The 19545-nt window shown below is 34.2% G+C and overlaps 1 protein-coding gene and 1 long non-coding RNA gene across 6 annotated transcripts; both read right to left on the bottom strand.

Annotated features, from left to right (window-relative positions):
* Positions 1 to 318: 318 nt before the first annotated feature.
* LOC116113022 (L-arabinokinase-like) lies at positions 319 to 14781 on the bottom strand. 5 transcript variants are annotated; one of them, XM_031399154.1, is made up of 29 exons: positions 14621 to 14765; positions 14296 to 14533; positions 14139 to 14207; positions 13967 to 14050; positions 13792 to 13868; positions 13637 to 13703; positions 13191 to 13248; positions 13000 to 13067; positions 12847 to 12909; positions 12254 to 12307; positions 12059 to 12161; positions 11881 to 11990; positions 11667 to 11786; positions 10637 to 10693; positions 9618 to 9790; positions 9354 to 9519; positions 8643 to 8726; positions 8002 to 8127; positions 7648 to 7778; positions 7492 to 7573; positions 3725 to 3812; positions 3078 to 3121; positions 2877 to 2972; positions 2710 to 2786; positions 2109 to 2297; positions 1651 to 1816; positions 1296 to 1367; positions 900 to 1103; positions 319 to 709 (listed from the first exon to the last, which is right to left on the bottom strand). In XM_031399154.1, the coding sequence occupies exons 2-29, from the start codon at positions 14512 to 14514 to the stop codon at positions 584 to 586; spliced, it is 2973 nt and encodes a 990-aa protein (XP_031255014.1). In that variant the 5' UTR covers positions 14515 to 14533; positions 14621 to 14765; the 3' UTR covers positions 319 to 583. The 5 variants fall into 5 exon arrangements, 4 of the variants coding, with proteins under 4 accessions (XP_031255014.1, XP_031255015.1, XP_031255017.1 ...); XM_031399155.1 differs by having other exon boundaries at positions 14296 to 14528; positions 14621 to 14763; XM_031399157.1 differs by lacking the exon at positions 1296 to 1367 and having other exon boundaries at positions 1651 to 1854; positions 14621 to 14781.
* Positions 14782 to 15812: 1031 nt separating this feature from the next.
* Positions 15813 to 19127, bottom strand: LOC116113009. The gene is made up of 3 exons (XR_004125345.1): positions 18797 to 19127; positions 18599 to 18684; positions 15813 to 16103 (listed from the first exon to the last, which is right to left on the bottom strand). It is a non-coding gene; the product is annotated as an uncharacterized LOC116113009 (long non-coding RNA).
* Positions 19128 to 19545: the final 418 nt, after the last annotated feature.

The raw sequence follows: 19545 nt of genomic DNA, 5'->3' as shown, positions 1-19545 counted from the left end.
CAAGAGTAATTCAATATTTCATTACAAGAGTAATGTTACAGTTACCAAAAGATGTGCACCGAATTCGTACATCGAATGACGTGACAAAATCCTGATAATTGATTCATTATAAATTAATATTAATCAATAGTTAAGATTTTGTCACGTCATTCGATACATAGATTCGGTGTGTAATTTTCGATAACTCTATCATTTTCTTTCATTACAAATAACAGTAGGGGCCTTATACAAATTTTTTTTTTTATATAAATAAATAAAGGCTTGATAATAAATAAAATCTCGGCTGGCTTAGTCAATAAATAGGTCAATACAGAAAAATAGAAAACAGCTCTCATCATCGTGAATACTATTTAAACGCGCAGTTGAGATTGAATAATTAACAGATCATCCTTTGGGTTAACGAAGCCAAACCTAATGACACTTTTTTCTTATTCAAACAAAAAAAAGGATAAGAATAAAAATGAGGAGTCTTATTATTTATTAATTAATTTAACTAAATCCTAAACCATAAATACCAAATAAACATAGTTCCTGATAATATTCCTTGACAAAATGACTATCACTTTTAACTGGCTAAAGACAATCATTTACTTGGTTTGGCCGAGAGGCGCCGACGAATTTTCAGATATCCAAACTTTCCAGCACCAGGTGATGAACCCTCAATAACGAGAGGCAGATAGCCTGTTGCAGCTTTGTATCTTTGCTGAATCTGAAATTTTCATATGGCAAATATCTTGTTAAAAGATTATCTCTAAATATTAATAAATTTCTTCATGTGTAGAAACTACTAACAATAATTTACTTGTTACGAGCTGTAGTAATTAAGTCAAAGGAAAGATGGTGATATTTAGATGGATGCAGAGAATTGCAGTATAGTTTGAAATATATACCAAAATTACCTCAAGAATTTGTTGGCTGCTCCGTAGACAGTTTCTACCAATTACACAAATTGTTCCACCTGAACCCCCACCTGTAATTTTGGCTCCATATAATGTCCCTTCTTCAGGTTTATTCTCTTTACTATGCTGCATCTCCTGTACCAACTCCACCAGCCTATCTGTCCCATCGGAACCAAGTCCACAAGCACTATAGCTGTAGTGGCACTGAAATATATGGATAACACATATTAACAATAGTTTTCTATCATTCTAGACGAGGTAATAAAATCATGCTTAGAATATTTACTCTAAACGAAATTCTAGAAACATTACTTTCCTCTCCGAAGATGATCCATCTCCATAAAAATTTCTACAGAAAATGGACAAATTCAACAAGTTAGAACTTGTAATATATACCTGATACAGCAGTTCTCCAAGAGAAGAAAGTTGATCGTCTGATGAGGCGGATGTTAGCAAAGCTTTAAAGGCCTATACATAGGTAACAGAAGGAATGACTCGGGTGAACATTTTAAACAAAGTCCATAAGGTGTGACTCGTCTCAAACATAACTCTTCAGTTGATAACACGTGTTAACATTGCCACTTAGAAAGGAAATGCAAAACTAAGACATATGATCAAATTAATAACTGAACTTTTGAATGAACGAGCAGAGTGAAGATTCATGTAAAACAAAAGGCAAGCATCCTTATATATATATATATATATAATGGAATTAATTTTCAAACAATCAAATAAGCTATCAAATACGTACCTTGACCCGGAAATTCTCATATATAGGATGTCTAGCAGATGCAGTAACTCCATATTCACGCTTGGGATCAATTGTTGTAACTGGATCATCATGTTTACCATATTTTTTTGAAAATGCATCACCAAGCATGGACTCAGGAAGCATCTTGGCATACCGAGCTTCATATCTATGATATGAGACAAATAGAAAAGGGTGGGAAAATCACTTCACAATGAAAGTAAACTGAAATCAGTTGAATTAGATCATTTGGGAATCTGCCTAACTTTAACACAAAAATTACAAGGAAAAGGTAGCTTCTTCAGAATTAAAAAAAGAAATGAGGCAGCATAAGAAGAGACAAGTCACTGGTACATCAGGTTATCATATGTCCATCACGAAATTGATATGTTCATTTAGCAATTTAACAGTGATTATCATTTCCAATAACTCCGAGAAGAAAGCCTAATGAATTAACATACCTATGAGGTGACAAGTTGCACAAGTAATCTAGTGACGCTTCAGCTTTAAGCAGTGCAACACCATCCTCCAAAGAATCAGACCCATTAGAAGTCTTCAATTGAGAAAGTTCGGTGGATGCTGCAGACTTTATCATCTGTCGACCCATAAAAGCACCTATTCTGACAGACCCGTAGTCTGCACCCCCAACACTGCCAAGAAAGGAAGCCAAGTAACTGACAGCTTAGAAATTTATCAAAGAAGAAAGAATGATTCACCAGAGCTGGAAGTAGAATATGATTTAAACTAGATGGGGACATTCAGAAGTTCAAGGGATGATTTAAACAGAGCTCATAGATACTTCATAAATTAGACATAGACAACAGTATCCATGATTCCTGGGACATATTTCATTCTATATCTCTTTTGATACATCCTGATTGATTCAAGAAAAATAAATTATAATCAAATATCCATATGTACCCATACACCACAAATGAAAGGCAAGATGAATTTAGCTTACTTTCCCTAATAACTAAATAAACCATACACCAATGTCCTTCACTGCCTCAGACTAACATAAATAACACAGAAAATGGAAACAGACATTACTGGAACTGATACCTGTGTTTAATTCCTGAATCAATTCCCCAAAAACGGATATGGTTTGGAATTTCAACAAGCCCAAGCACCTCCGCTGGCTGCATAAACAAGAAGCATAAAGTTTGTCATAATTTATTAACCTTCAAAATTGCAGCACTCAAGTCTTTGTCAGTACATATGACACGTACCTGGCACACCATTGCAAGTAGTTTGTCAGCTTCCCCACAGGCAGAAGCCATCTGGTCCATCACACCACAAGGAGCTCCAACAATGTGATTTTCCACCTAAGAAGAACTTGAAATAATAAGCAACATAAACTATATATGGCATAAGTTATGCATACATGGTGGAAAATAAGATCTAAGGAAAGGATGTGCTTGATATCAAACCTTTTGACACAGCATAGCTATATCTCTTGGACCGATATTTAATCCTGAAAAGTATAGATGAGATCTTCAATCAACAGTCCCAGAGGTGGACCAACACAACCTTATCAATTGCTGAAAGTAACAAGCATAAAAATACAAGACATGTAGAGTATCAAACTAATTTTTTTTTAGAATAAATTAAAACAATACCACTGCTTTAAAAATATTACAAGAGAGTTAACATAATAGGCATTAATTTTAAGCCAAATGATAAAAATACAAAGGTATTCTTCTCACTCCATCTAAATTCACATTTACTTGAAAAAATAAAATAAATATATCCTGTTTCAAAGTTGCTTAGGGATTTAAGAATGAAGCACTAAATCTTTCTATAGGAGCCTCCTCACATTCAAAGATCGAAATGTGCAGCTATGACAATTTACATGCCAACAGGTTTTCCTTCACAAATAAGTGGGTCTTGCTTGAATATAAGTGCTAAAACCCAAAACTCTTCAACGTTTTCTAAAATAAATGTACAAATTAAAAAATGAAAGGGAAGCATAGAGCTAAAGAAATTAGAATTTGTAAAATATGTAAATTGAAAAAAAAAGTGTTACAAAAGAAAATGAGATTTTTCTCATAACCAGGCAATTAAGATAACAAATTACCATGAGCAGCAGCTATGGCAGTCATACTAGCAACCTCTACTGAAGCAGAAGAAGACACGCCTTTGCCTTCTGGCACTGCAGATAAAACCTGTATGGTTGTATTAAACATTCAATGTAAGATACTAAGAGTGGCTTGTGTTGGAGGGAAAAAAAAAAACTGGACTGCCGAAACCCATATGACTGTAATTTATACAATAAATATAATAAGGTGGCAAACTCAGTCGCACAAATAAAACTAACATTATGAAGTGATTGCATTATCAAACAAGAAAAACATATATTTCAAGTTGCATATAGGAGTGGAAACTAGAATTTGAAGTATTAATCATTACATTAAACTGATTGGGCTTCCATTAATTGCCCTCAGCATGGTTTGTTCTCCCAAAAAAAAGCAGTAAATTCTGTCACTATTTTGGTCTTTGTCACTATAGTTTCTATGTAGCAATAATTATCAATCATACATACACATCAGAACAGGTGTATCTTGTCAATTTTTTGTTGTAATTAACAGACTACATAATCAGCAGTCTTAACATTCATCAATTCTGGTAAATTCATGTGAACGCAAGGAAACAGAAACACAGGGCAGAAGAAGGAAAGATCATAAAAATATCTTAAATATCAATAGAAAAAGAACATTCCAGGCTGAATAACAACACAAAAACATATAGAGGAGGAAGTGAGCCATACCAGCATGCTGATACTATCATTAAAGCGGACACCACGTTCATTCATTAGAACCAGAATGGACCCAGCTACGTATGCCGCCCAACTACAATAGGAACCACACCATTAGCATTTAGAATTCTACATAAAGATAAATCAATCAAAACAAGAGAGACCCACTTTTGGGATGGATCTCGAGCAAAGAATTTTCTGGCCTTCTCATATGATATAGGTTTATCTCTATCCATAAAATCAGATAAATCCATGTCAAAAGTCGGACCTCGATTGCTCAACTCTGAACCATATGATACCTGATGAAACCAAAATGTGGAGTTAACAATGAAGTTGACACAAGCATATCGTTATACATAAACTTGTACATATTTGCTTCTGTATAAGCACCATCTCAAAAAGCTTTAAGCGGATTGCTATGACTTTCAACCATTACTTGAGATAGTCAAATTGTTGTACATCAACATTACCCCAACGATGATGCTCAATAAAGAATGAATGCATTCAAATGCAAATACATACAATTTGTAGAACAGGCCTAGGCTTTTGTCCTTCGCCATTTTGCCGAGCCTGGGCATGTTTCCAGAGCCTATGTTTACTTGGATGATTCCTTTGCACAGCTACATGGCAAGCTTCTCTTATGGGCATCTGCAGGAGGAAAACTATTCAAGTTAGTTGAAAAGCCAGATTAAGATTGAAAAGGGGACAAAGAGCACATAGATAGGAATGCAGAATGCTTTGACCATAATAAATATAGGGTTGACTATTGACATCACAAATGCAGAAATCCATTTGTGGAAAGAGCAATGCAAAAGGTTATCAGAAAGAGCACAGGAAGATCATTAAAAAGTGTGGGGTAATATAATTACATGTATCATTATGTGGAAATCAAGAAAAAATATGGGAATTCAAAATGTAAAGACAAAATAAATTAAGAAAAAAAAACAAAGTAAGAATTAGAACAAACAATGTAAGAAAACCAAGTACATGTGCATACAAACTTACTGTCAGAGAAATCAGAATAAAATTGAAAACAAATGCACATGCATCTAAACTCTGTAGATAGCCAAAGAGCAACAGATGGAGCAGGAGGCGTGTCCTACTTAAAAGAATTAAGAAAAAAGTAGAACGTATACACACGCCACCAGAGGCATGAATCAAACCTGCAAAACGAGGCTTCCTGAGTAGTCGGCAATTCCTCCCATTACATCTAACCTTCCAGGTGCTCTAGCCACAAAAATTTCTTCCTGTATAACAATAGCACTCCAAAATTATATGATTTCAAAAGATTTCAGGATGCTAAGGAATTTGACTCCAATCTTATAGATAAGCAAGAGCATAGGTACATATATTAAATTCATGTGTCTACCTGCATCTAAAAAAACTAAGAAATCTAAGAGGACAACAGCAACATTCATTACTTTCCTAACATAATAAACTTCACATTCAACTCCTCTAGACTAGTCTCAAACCTGTAAACAGTTTCCTCCCCGGAAGAGATTCAAAACTTTGAAACTTTCAATTTCCAAGAGAAAAAAAAAAAAAAAAAAATTACCAAATTGTTCAAAGGCCAGTATGGGTTTAGATGATCCAAACATACAAGGATCTATAGACATCAATTTCTCAATTATAGAGTCAACAAAACATACGAGGAAAAACTTTTTCACCTACAAGTAAACAGAAAGACTAAAGTAATAGAACGACAAAGGTAGGTCATTCATGAATGATTTTTAATAGATTCTCCCAGTTTTAAGAAAATTTGCAATATGATTATCCCATTCAGTATGGTCCTTGTATAGTAACCCAAGACATTTTCAATCTAGGGTGTAGCAGAGAGAGGAATTGAAACAGATTTAAGTTAAAATAAGTGTGACCTCCCAGTTGAAAAGTCCAGCAGCAGCCTTACGCTCCCGCATCTGGCGCTTCTCAGAATTCTTTTCAGAATCATTAATATCTAGCTTGGACAAGCTCTTTAGAAAACTCATTGTATCTGGAAGACCGAGATGGTCTCCATGAAGAATTTCAAAGCCTTCAGTGGATCTAGAGGAAGAAAATTTATAGATATCATTAGAAGTTTGTAACTAATTTTTCCATCAAACAAGAAAACTATTAACTGTAAAGTGAAAATCAGAACTCACATGCTCAAAGTAGAGTTGCTCTCATCCTTTCGAGCAGTTGGTGATCCAGTAGATAAACTAAGTTCATTTTCAGCAGATGCATACCATTCAGGAATGGAGATATCCCTTCCAGGGACCCTTTGCAGTTGATACCCAAGAACTATTGCATCGCGTAGTCTTCTTGCACCGCTAAACTATTCATGCAATGAAGCAAAATGTTAATTGATAACCATTTATAGGAAAGCAACACTTGTAAACATAACTAATATACATCTGTACATTTATTCAAAGCAGTAACTTTTTTAGAAATCTTAAAAAAGAAACAAGTCCTCAAATCAATTACTTAATCTGAACAAGCTTCTAACATAATTCCCGAGAATTTACTACAGTTTCTCGAAAAGATACTAAGAGTGGCTTGTGTTGGAGGGAAAAAAAAAAACTGGACTGCCGAAACCCATATGACTGTAATTTATACAATAAATATAATAAGGTGGCAAACTCAGTCGCACAAATAAAACTAACATTATGAAGTGATTGCATTATCAAACAAGAAAAAAATATATTTCAAGTTGCATATAGGAGTGGAAACTAGAATTTGAAGTATTAATCATTACATTAAACTGATTGGGCTTCCATTAATTGCCCTCAGCATGGTTTGTTCTCCCAAAAAAAAGCAGTAAATTCTGTCACCATTTTGGTCTTTGTCACTATAGTTTCTATGTAGCAATAAATATCAATCATACATACACATCAGAACAGGTGTATCTTGTCAATTTTTTGTTGTAATTAACAGACTACATAATCAGCAGTCTTAACATTCATCAATTCTGGTAAATTCATGTGAACGCAAGGAAACAGAAACACAGGGCAGAAGAAGGAAAGATCATAAAAATATCTTAAATATCAATAGAAAAAGAACATTCCAGGCTGAATAACAACACAAAAACATATAGAGGAGGAAGTGAGCCATACCAGCATGCTGATACTATCATTAAAGCGGACACCACGTTCATTCATTAGAACCAGAATGGACCCAGCTACGTATGCCGCCCAACTACAATAGGAACCACACCATTAGCATTTAGAATTCTACATAAAGATAAATCAATCAAAACAAGAGAGACCCACTTTTGGGATGGATCTCGAGCAAAGAATTTTCTGGCCTTCTCATATGATATAGGTTTATCTCTATCCATAAAATCAGATAAATCCATGTCAAAAGTCGGACCTCGATTGCTCAACTCTGAACCATATGATACCTGATGAAACCAAAATGTGGAGTTAACAATGAAGTTGACACAAGCATATCGTTATACATAAACTTGTACATATTTGCTTCTGTATAAGCACCATCTCAAAAAGCTTTAAGCGGATTGCTATGACTTTCAACCATTACTTGAGATAGTCAAATTGTTGTACATCAACATTACCCCAACGATGATGCTCAATAAAGAATGAATGCATTCAAATGCAAATACATACAATTTGTAGAACAGGCCTAGGCTTTTGTCCTTCGCCATTTTGCCGAGCCTGGGCATGTTTCCAGAGCCTATGTTTACTTGGATGATTCCTTTGCACAGCTACATGGCAAGCTTCTCTTATGGGCATCTGCAGGAGGAAAACTATTCAAGTTAGTTGAAAAGCCAGATTAAGATTGAAAAGGGGACAAAGAGCACATAGATAGGAATGCAGAATGCTTTGACCATAATAAATATAGGGTTGACTATTGACATCACAAATGCAGAAATCCATTTGTGGAAAGAGCAATGCAAAAGGTTATCAGAAAGAGCACAGGAAGATCATTAAAAAGTGTGGGGTAATATAATTACATGTATCATTATGTGGAAATCAAGAAAAAATATGGGAATTCAAAATGTAAAGACAAAATAAATTAAGAAAAAAAAACAAAGTAAGAATTAGAACAAACAATGTAAGAAAACCAAGTACATGTGCATACAAACTTACTGTCAGAGAAATCAGAATAAAATTGAAAACAAATGCACATGCATCTAAACTCTGTAGATAGCCAAAGAGCAACAGATGGAGCAGGAGGCGTGTCCTACTTAAAAGAATTAAGAAAAAAGTAGAACGTATACACACGCCACCAGAGGCATGAATCAAACCTGCAAAACGAGGCTTCCTGAGTAGTCGGCAATTCCTCCCATTACATCTAACCTTCCAGGTGCTCTAGCCACAAAAATTTCTTCCTGTATAACAATAGCACTCCAAAATTATATGATTTCAAAAGATTTCAGGATGCTAAGGAATTTGACTCCAATCTTATAGATAAGCAAGAGCATAGGTACATATATTAAATTCATGTGTCTACCTGCATCTAAAAAAACTAAGAAATCTAAGAGGACAACAGCAACATTCATTACTTTCCTAACATAATAAACTTCACATTCAACTCCTCTAGACTAGTCTCAAACCTGTAAACAGTTTCCTCCCCGGAAGAGATTCAAAACTTTGAAACTTTCAATTTCCAAGAGAAAAAAAAAAAAAAAAAAATTACCAAATTGTTCAAAGGCCAGTATGGGTTTAGATGATCCAAACATACAAGGATCTATAGACATCAATTTCTCAATTATAGAGTCAACAAAACATACGAGGAAAAACTTTTTCACCTACAAGTAAACAGAAAGACTAAAGTAATAGAACGACAAAGGTAGGTCATTCATGAATGATTTTTAATAGATTCTCCCAGTTTTAAGAAAATTTGCAATATGATTATCCCATTCAGTATGGTCCTTGTATAGTAACCCAAGACATTTTCAATCTAGGGTGTAGCAGAGAGAGGAATTGAAACAGATTTAAGTTAAAATAAGTGCGACCTCCCAGTTGAAAAGTCCAGCAGCAGCCTTACGCTCCCGCATCTGGCGCTTCTCAGAATTCTTTTCAGAATCATTAATATCTAGCTTGGACAAGCTCTTTAGAAAACTCATTGTATCTGGAAGACCGAGATGGTCTCCATGAAGAATTTCAAAGCCTTCAGTGGATCTAGAGGAAGAAAATTTATAGATATCATTAGAAGTTTGTAACTAATTTTTCCATCAAACAAGAAAACTATTAACTGTAAAGTGAAAATCAGAACTCACATGCTCAAAGTAGAGTTGCTCTCATCCTTTCGAGCAGTTGGTGATCCAGTAGATAAACTAAGTTCATTTTCAGCAGATGCATACCATTCAGGAATGGAGATATCCCTTCCAGGGACCCTTTGCAGTTGATACCCAAGAACTATTGCATCGCGTAGTCTTCTTGCACCGCTAAACTATTCATGCAATGAAGCAAAATGTTAATTGATAACCATTTATAGGAAAGCAACACTTGTAAACATAACTATAATACATCCGTACATTTATTCAAAGCAGTAACTTTTTTAGAAATCTTAAAAAAGAAACAAGTCCTCAAATCAATTACTTAATCTGAACAAGCTTCTAACATAATTCCCGAGAATTTACTACAGTTTCCTACACAAACATCAAGACTCTGTTCTTCTTATGAATAGGCCATGAAGTCACAGCTTTCTGTGAATATATCTATTCAAAATTCTGAAGTTAATTCAGATACCTTATTCTTGTAAGCTGGGCAATTAATTTTTCTTTCACGGTTTCATTTGTTTAAGTCTATATTCTGTATAGCAGAAGTTTATTGACTTCACATCTAATCTAAACTGACTTCACATCTAATCTAAACTCCCTGCTACAGCTGGCTTTGGTATTCTTTTGGCTACAATTGTACCTAAGCCTTGTGCATAATTTCTAGGATTAGGTGGATAAAAAAAAAAAAAATTACTATGCACCCCAAATTTTCCTCATACACAAACTCAAATTAAATTAGTCAACGCAAAGTTTGGTATGAGATTGGATCCCTAAACCTCTTGCTTCTAGCAAGAGATCTAACCAATAAGGCTATCCTTTTGGAGATATAAAATTATGAAAACTTAAGATGTTAACCAAAAAGATATGAAATCCTACTTTGAGACTAACCACCGCAAGTGAAATGCAAACTTTTTAATTCAAATGAATAATACTGAAACAAACACCCAGTCAAGGGTATTTACCAAAAGGACAATAGCACCACAAAGCATAGTAAACAAGGCATCAAGCTAATTTACCTTATCTGAAGCATAGTTTTTTCCAATAGCTGTCTCCTGCAAGATGTGGGCTGCCACCTATAATTTGAACATTGTACAACTTTGTATTAGGATGAAATCCCAAAAAATCAAAATAATGAAAATCAGCATGAAATTGTACTTAAAACATAGCATATTTTGGGAAACAAAATCTCAGAAATCATTCTGCAAAAACAACAGAACAAGGCACCACTTAAAAAAATTTAAACCTCATATAGTAGCCAACTAAAAGATGAAGACATCTCACTGAACTACCTGAGATAAGGACATAATGGGAAAGATTTACAGGTCCTCTCTTTTGTAGGACCTTGCTGACTTTTTTTTTTTTTAACTTTTTTTTTTTTTTTTTTTTTAAGTAAAGGAGATGATTGTATTCCAATTAATCAAAATTCAAATTTGATTAAGTGAAAAACCATAATAAGATTTTACTCTATTTTAGATACTGGAAATTAAATATGGTTACCACTAACTAATAAGTTTGACTGTACTCATTAATCTAATTACAAGATACAAGTTACCGTGCAAAGTAGTTTGGGTGCTATAAACCCCATGCACTATTATAAGGTGGAATCCTTAGCCAGCTAATTTAGTGAACAGAGTATTACGTGGTGCCAATATTAAAAATTATGTAAAGAGTTCTAAATCTTAGAATGGGAACATATATTTTAACAGGTTGAACTAATGTAATAAATCTTATTTCATATGTTGTTTGTTCTAATTAATTAAATTAATATGTGGAGGTTTTAACCTTTACTTATAGGTTCCTCTCTAATGCTGAATAGCAAGTTCACCAACATTTAGTCAATATTGTTCATAACTAATTATTTCAATAAATCTTAATTACTAACATAATCTTTATTTGCAATCTAAAAGACAATATGAAACCTACACTAACAGAGGGTACATGGCTAACAACTTGCAGAAGCTTAGTTCCTACTGTAATCATCAATAGTTAAGCTGATTATGAAATCTATTTCTTATAGAGAACCAGAAATCTCAAGAATGAATTTACCTCACCACCATTGCTGCCTCCTTCATAGCATGGTTTCAAACTAATTGCACGTTCCAGGTAAGGTTTCCAATTACCCGTTAGTAAATCCCTCCTAATCATCTCCACACCAGCCTGATAAAACTGCATAAAAAGTTATGATAACTAAAGTCAGATTCTGATCATCATAAAAAGGAAAAGAAGAAAAATAGTTAAGAAAGCAGGCATTTATATTTACCTCAAGCATATTTCTCAGAAATGGTTCTTCGTTGAAATAATCTCTGCGTACAAAGACAAAAGGCAACTTGTATGACAAGGCTTCACTGACAGTGCCATATCCAATTTTTCCTGAAATAGTTGAGGCAATTTAATAAAGATCTGATCCAGTTCATTGTCCACAAAAAATTGTAACTGACCAAGCATACAGTCGGAAGCCGCTATCAGATCAGGTGTATAAGCATCTTTCGGAAGTTTTATAAAATTTGGTGGAAGCTCCTGGCTATCGGAAGCACCACAAACCTGAACCAGAGAACAATATACAAGTTAAACTAAAGCATGCCAAGCACATTGTGCCCAGGAGAAAGATGCAGAAAACATGATACAAACTGTACCAGGCACAGCCAACCAGAAGGCAAATACTCCCCCTTCAACTTCCAGCCTGCAGGCTGCATATCAGAGACTGAATTAGGATGTATATAAAAGTAATTAAACTCATCTATCCAGGGCAGAATGAGAGTTTACGATTGAGCATTATCAAAACAAAACCATCCGCTATAGTATATCAATCTTAAACAATGATATGAGATATTAAATCCAAGCTGATTTAAATATGGAACCTCAATCACTAATAGTGACAGGGACTAGCATTGGTAAGCAGTTAATAAGCCACAAGATGAGTGTGCGTAAAGGCAAATAACTTATGCAGGTGTCAGCATGTCTAAAAGTTAAAAATGTCCACTGCCTAAATAATTAAACATATGAGCGCCAAAGACAGATACTAGGACCCATTTCTATAGCAATTTCAATAAGATATATACACACAGTCAAACATCTTTCGTAATTGATAGCTTTCAGAATATAATAGATCTCTGTTGGAATCGATCATTTCCAGAGAGAGAATCAAAACAATCTAGCACCACAGAGAATTCCATAGCAAACAGATGTTAACAACATCTAAATTCTCTTTTTTAATCAGTGATCTCACCTGTCCACCAAAGTTGAGGATAACTAGCTTCACATCTTCCCCAATTCCAAGTTCCTTCCTTATCTATAGAAGAAAGTAAAATAAGTTACTGAGAACCTAGATTCTGGTTTCAACACACAATGTAAGGATTCAACCAAGTATTGTGTACTAAACCTCCTTGCGAGATTTGTGCAACCTCCTCACAACCAGAGGTACATCAACAACACCACGGAAAGCAGGCACTGTATTGGTACAATTTGAGACCAATCATTATAAACCTTTCAGCATCTATAAATATGATTGAAGAAGGGTCAACAAGCATAAAAGAAAGCCACTTTCTTAGGGTTGTAAAACAAACAACATACTTGGGCAATATCCTGGCAGGCGAATGAGGAATTCACAGTGAGAATAATCTTCGGCTATCTGTATTGAATTTTACAAAACTAAACAAGGTTAGCATTATTATAAACTAATAACCATGACAACAGCAAAGGGCAAAACTCGAACACCATAAACACATTACTATTGGGTTGGGACCAATATAATCAACCATGTCATATGTCAACATTGCATTGCACAAACCATGTCATGTATTTATATAGATATGCCAGAAGTATTAAGAACTTCATAGTTGAGGGACATTTCACAGAGCATGTTGAGTTGGCTCCAACAACTCAAATCATTGCCTAAAACACAGTCAGTCATTATTGATAACCATGACACTTCTGCAAATAGAAGTATAATCCCTCATCCAACTCATACAAAGAAAAAACCAACCGGGGAACACGACCCATGGGAACAGATAGTTCACCTGCCAAACAATAGAACGGTGATGATTGCCAGCAGCCATCACATACTCAGCATAAATGAAGTCCCAGCTGTAAATTATTTGAAAGGTATTCAAATATAAATAAGATTAATATCATAATTTGCAAGAGAGAAAGTAATAGCAGTAATATGAGTTACCTAAAATTGGTGACACAAACAGACCGAATACCAGCTTCAGCTGCCGCCCGACATGCAACTGGAACAACATCTGAAACCTGTTTGGGTTCACCAAATAGCCGTGTTCATCAAATGTTTCAACAATATAATTAAAAAAGAAAATGAAAGCTAAAGCTTGAATAAGGATGAAATTTACCACTAAGTCTGCTTTGATGGAGTTGAGCCATTCAACTTCAGTTTTCAAAATAGAATCACGAGGAACCACTGCAGTCTCTGAATACTAGTATAAAAAGTAAAAAAACGAAAAAAAAAAATCAATAATTAAGAAAAAAGAATAAAATTAACAAAGAAATTGATATCCACATTACCTTCTCCAATGAGGCAAGGCGATCGACAGTCAACGCATCTGCCTGAACTGCTCCACAGTCTAAGAGTACCTGATTTCATCAAATTTCACAAATGAATGCAAAATTCAGCAGAAACAGAAGAAAAAACAAATAAAAAAAAAATTAAAATTAGAAAAACCTTGCGAATGAAGAGGCGAGGAGATTGAATTTCAGAAGTGAAAACAAAATCAGGAGCACCGGTGACGACATGCACATCGTGACCAGCGAGAATTAAATTCCTGACAACCTCAACAACACGGGTGGCGTGGCCAAAACCATGGCCAGTGACATAATAAGCGAAAACCAGATGGTTCCTGGATGCAGATGCTGATACTCCTTCATTCTCCTTTATCCTCATTTCGACTCAACTTTCTGTTCTAATGGAAAAAAAAAAAAAAAAAAAAAAAAAGTCAATTAAAATATGGATTGGTTATGGATAAATTTATAACTGACAAAAGAGATACCGAAGTACACGCAAAGGCAAAGGGATCAAGACGATAAGGAATAATTTAAATTAGTTTGGACGCTGTTTGATCACAACTAGGATTTCTCTCTTTTCTTCCAAATTTGTTGCTGGTGACTTCATCACCTTTTAGTCTTTTACTCATTCCATTTTTACTTCAAATTTGCCTTGTCACTGCCAGGTTGGCCTACCCGATTTTATTGTCTTATCCTAATTTCTGGTAAACCACGTCTCTACTTGAATGCTATAAATAATATGCTCATCCTCTTTATCATGCAGTATATTCTTTTAGGATATATATATCATGAAAACTTTTTCTTGTTTGAATCCCTCTTAGGATATGTACATGGGTTAATATTATCAAAAATGCTATGTACACACCGAAAGTTGGTATCAAAATTTTGTACCGATATACGTGACACCTGATTTGGATGTCATCACGTAGGGCACGATACAAGACTTTCATGAATGACGACCGTCCATATTTTTGTCGTGTGAAGGTAGGTTGGTTTCATTTTTGTGTTAGTGGAGGTTGGTTAGGTGATATTGTTGTGTGAAAAGTAAGCATGCTAGGAGAGGGAATAATTCAGTTAGTGGAATTAGCATATTAAGGAGTGTGATTTTAGCGAAAGGAGAGCAGATTATTAAGCACAGATAACCATCAACTCTAATCAAAAAGTTATAACCAAAACCCTTCAATTGATGATTCATTTAGAGTCATTGAATCTTGATTTTTCACCAACACTCAGCTAAAACATCACATACATTAAAGATCCTTTAGTTACATATCACCAAAGCAAGAACTTACCATCATCTGAGTTAGTTGTAGCTGCTATGATCATAAACTGGATTGAAAGACACATTACAAACACTTGAAATTGTAGACCCATAAATCTGAAGAAGCAAACAAATATAAACTTGAAGAAACTTCTCAACTTTTGTGGTATTTTCAGTCTCTAAACTTGCAGAAAACGTAAAACCCATCCGATATCATTCTTTAAATAGCTCATGCAAAGCCAGAAATTTGACAAAACAGAGTTATAAACCATGTTGGTTTATATTAATTGGCAACCAAAGCTTTGTCTCATCTCAGAAATACAAAAGAAAGCTTGCATGTTGGAGGTTACAAAGCCAATAGTCTAGTAAACGTTCAAGAAACATGTACTGGAGTTGTCTTAATTCTCCATGGCCAACCAAATAATTATAAAAAAATTAAAAATATAATTACAATAAATTTGTCTTAATTGATGCAACCTTACAACTGGGTTGCATTAATTATGTAAATGGAGTATAGCTGAGCAGCATTTAACAGAAATCTTCATAAAAAGTTTTCAACACGCAAGTGTTTCAAGATCAGCTTCCCAATGCTTCAATCTGATCTGGGTTGTGTCGTGTCTAGCTTTTGAAGCTTACAATTGCATATGAAAAAAGACAGAGAAATAAAAGAGAGGACTTAGATTTGCTTCACTGTCAATGTCTCTGAGCTATATGTCCATGTAAAAAACAACCAAACCAAATACAATTAAAAAACAAAAAACAAAAACAAAAGATAATGTTACAGAAACGGAAAGAAATGGAAAATTGGTCATTGGATTTAGAGAGACAGAACTGAAATCACATGGAAAAGTGAAGAAGAAACAGATGATGAGACTAAATATCAAGAAAACCATAACCGATTATTATTAGTATTATTAGCTGGAAAAAATATACAACTATGTGACTGCTCCAAGGTGACAATTTGATCGTTGGCAATGCATTGGTAAGCATGTATGCTAAGTTCATTTTTTTGAACATTTTATAGTTCACATAAGTCATAACTGCTCCAAGGTGATGATATTCTTGTAAGTAATGCTACAATCTAGACATGAATGGCACTAAACATGATTTTTCATTATAGTTCTTTTTTTTTTTAATATCTGCAGAATTGCTTATAGATATGTTTTTAGAAGAAAGCAAAAAATGGTAAGAGCAAAAAAATACAACCATTCCTCATGGAGGCACATTGTCATATGGAGTCCAATTTCGAGACGTGCAATATAAAAAGCAATACAAAGAGATGGCGAAAAGAGATATTTGTCTTGGAAAAAGTTTAGATTTAGGATTTATAGCAATTTTTGGTTTAGGTGATTAGATTAATGGTTGGATCCGTAATTTGAAATGAGACCAGTTGGTGAGTATTAGATATGATGGATATAAGCATTTGATTTATGAGTTTTTTAGTAGTTTGGAAGTTGTAGCGACAAATACTGATGATTTTTCGACGTATACAATGTTTTTTAGATTAAAGAATTAGAATTGTGTAGTGAGGCCACAAGGTTTAGCAATCTAGATAGGGTTTGATTTTGAAGGTTTGGATAACGTATCCAGAACGTGGGATTCCAAACAAGCTTGGACGGATGTTTCTAGAATAGGGATTTACCATCCACATAGGTGTAAATCTACAAAGTTAAAGAATCCTACCATAAGAGTTTTTCACAGATTTCTGACTTTCACATTTAATGGCAGGAAAGAGACAAATGGAAATGTGACAGTCAAAGATTTGTTGTTCATGGAAGCAGCAATAACAGGGAGGCAAGTAAATTCAGCAAAGTTATTGATTAAAAGTTGGGAGAGATTAAAGCAGAAAAAGGAGAAATATATTGGGGGATTTTGTTACGCTAATATGTGAGAAGTTGGGTTTAGAGATCACCAATTCTAATGAAGCCAGTAAGATTACATTTTCTGCAAATTATTTGTTGGGGGATGTGACATTGTGTAAAATGAGTTTGATTAAAAAGAATGTGGCAGGAGAATAGTTTCTGATTAAGGATGAAATGGAGGAAGATGCAACAGTTCATGAAGGTGTCCCTCTTCCAGAAGGGGAAAATCAAGGACGAGTCTATGTGCGCAAAAGAAGAAGAATGAGTATTGAACCTGGATCTTCTCAGAATGTACAAGAAATGTCTTTTCATACCTTAGACGAAATAGTAAGCAGATTTGAGCGGATTGAAATGTTTCAAGAGGAGAGTTTTTCACATATTGATGCAGGAATAACAGGATTAGTTGCAAAGTGATTTTAACTCGTTCACATCAAGGATAGAAAAAATGGTTGACATCCTTGGGGAATGCATGATAGAAATTTCCAGCATGATAAAGAAATTGTCAACAACCTCCTCCTCCTCTAGTCAACCTCCACCCTTTACACTATGATGAAGAACTTCTCAACAACCTCCACCTTCTTAACATCCTTAGAGAATGCACTATGAATGTTAATTGTTATTATGTGTAGTTCAAATACTAAACTCTTTGTACGCAGATTATATTTTCCTTTTGTTTATAAATATGTTAATTAACAAAGTATGATTTCACAAGATGTTCTCAATTAGTTGAACTTCTCCAATATCATATGAATGTTAATTGTTAGTATGAATGTTATGTATGAAGATTATATTTGCCACAGTTTCATATCATTAATTATTGTTCAATACATATCTCAATACATATGTATATGTAATACTAGACATACCAAAAGAAATATCAAAATTAAAATCTCAAATGAAATGTAGAATAATATATACTGAAATGTGATGATAATATATACTGAAAACATTCAAAATAAGAATAAGTTACATTTACGTTATTATTATGAATTCACAACCCTACAACATACATTCGACTCTTACCCAATCAGCGACAAAGATAATAAAAACAAAACAACTGAATTAGTATACAGTTCAACTGCATTCATCAGAAATTAACCACAACGCGAATAATTTCTACTGAATACAATTTTATATGCTTCAATCCGTTTACGATATCAAATCTCTACCAACGAAATATGTTCATCATTTACATCCTACTGCCCAGTACATAAATTACTTTTTCTTGTGAGATTCTAAATCGGACCAATGGACAACTGTCAATGTTTAACAACCACAATTTAGCACAAGTTATATAAAACTTAAGGTTTTTACAATTATACAACATACATAACACATACCTGGGTAGTAACAACATCATTTGACAACACTTGAGTTCCTAGTCTACTTTCAATAATGTTGTCTCGTTCTGCTGATGATTCTTTCCCTATAAAATAGCATAACACATTAATAATCAAGTAAATATTATTATAAACTTCAAATAAGTAAATAATGTTTCAAAAACAAATATCATGTAAGAATAGATGTATAACTCATACCAATTCTTTGTTTTCGTAATTTTTTATTTTTAGCCCTACGTACAATTTTATCAACCTTCGATTGCTTTCTTTTGCATGGAGGACGACCTTTGTTGCGAACTGCCTGTAGATTAATAATTAGACTATTCCTCTATTTGGGAGAATCGTCCCCATCTTTACTACCAAGCCCTCCCTCACATTCCTTCTGCTCCAATTTTTTTCTCATGCCAATCATAGATTCCATCAACATATTACAGTCTTTCTTATTGTTTGATGCCATATCGGCTACTGTCAGCATTATATTAGACAACTTCTCAAAACGTTGTCCTTCAACGTTTGTAACACCCAACATTGAGGTACATGATTTAAATTATGTTGTATAGCCCTTAGTTAAATTTTGTTAGAATTATTTTAAGAGAATATGAAGAAAATGCCTTAAACTTGCATTAAGGGTAAAATAGTCTTTTCACTCAAAACTAGTTGATTTTGTGGGGAGTGAAAAGAGATAGAAAATCATAGAGAATACAATAAAAGTGAGGGCATTTTGGTAATGGACTAAGGGACAAAGATGGAATTTCTTTCTAAGGGACAAAGACAGGAATTTCTAAGAAAGAGTAAGGGCAAAATGGGAAAGTGAGTTTATAAACTAAATGTTAAGGGGTTGAAAACCTTATTTCGTTCATACCACCCCCATACTCCTCCTTTTTCTTCAAATTTCATCACTTCTCAAGGAATTTGAGAGCTTTTGAGGAGATTTTCATAGGGTTTTG

Source organism: Pistacia vera, unplaced genomic scaffold, assembly GCF_008641045.1.
Source record: "Pistacia vera cultivar Batoury unplaced genomic scaffold, PisVer_v2 Contig673, whole genome shotgun sequence".
NCBI classification, from domain to species: domain Eukaryota; kingdom Viridiplantae; phylum Streptophyta; class Magnoliopsida; order Sapindales; family Anacardiaceae; genus Pistacia; species Pistacia vera.
This window is presented reverse-complemented; position numbering and strand designations above follow the sequence as displayed.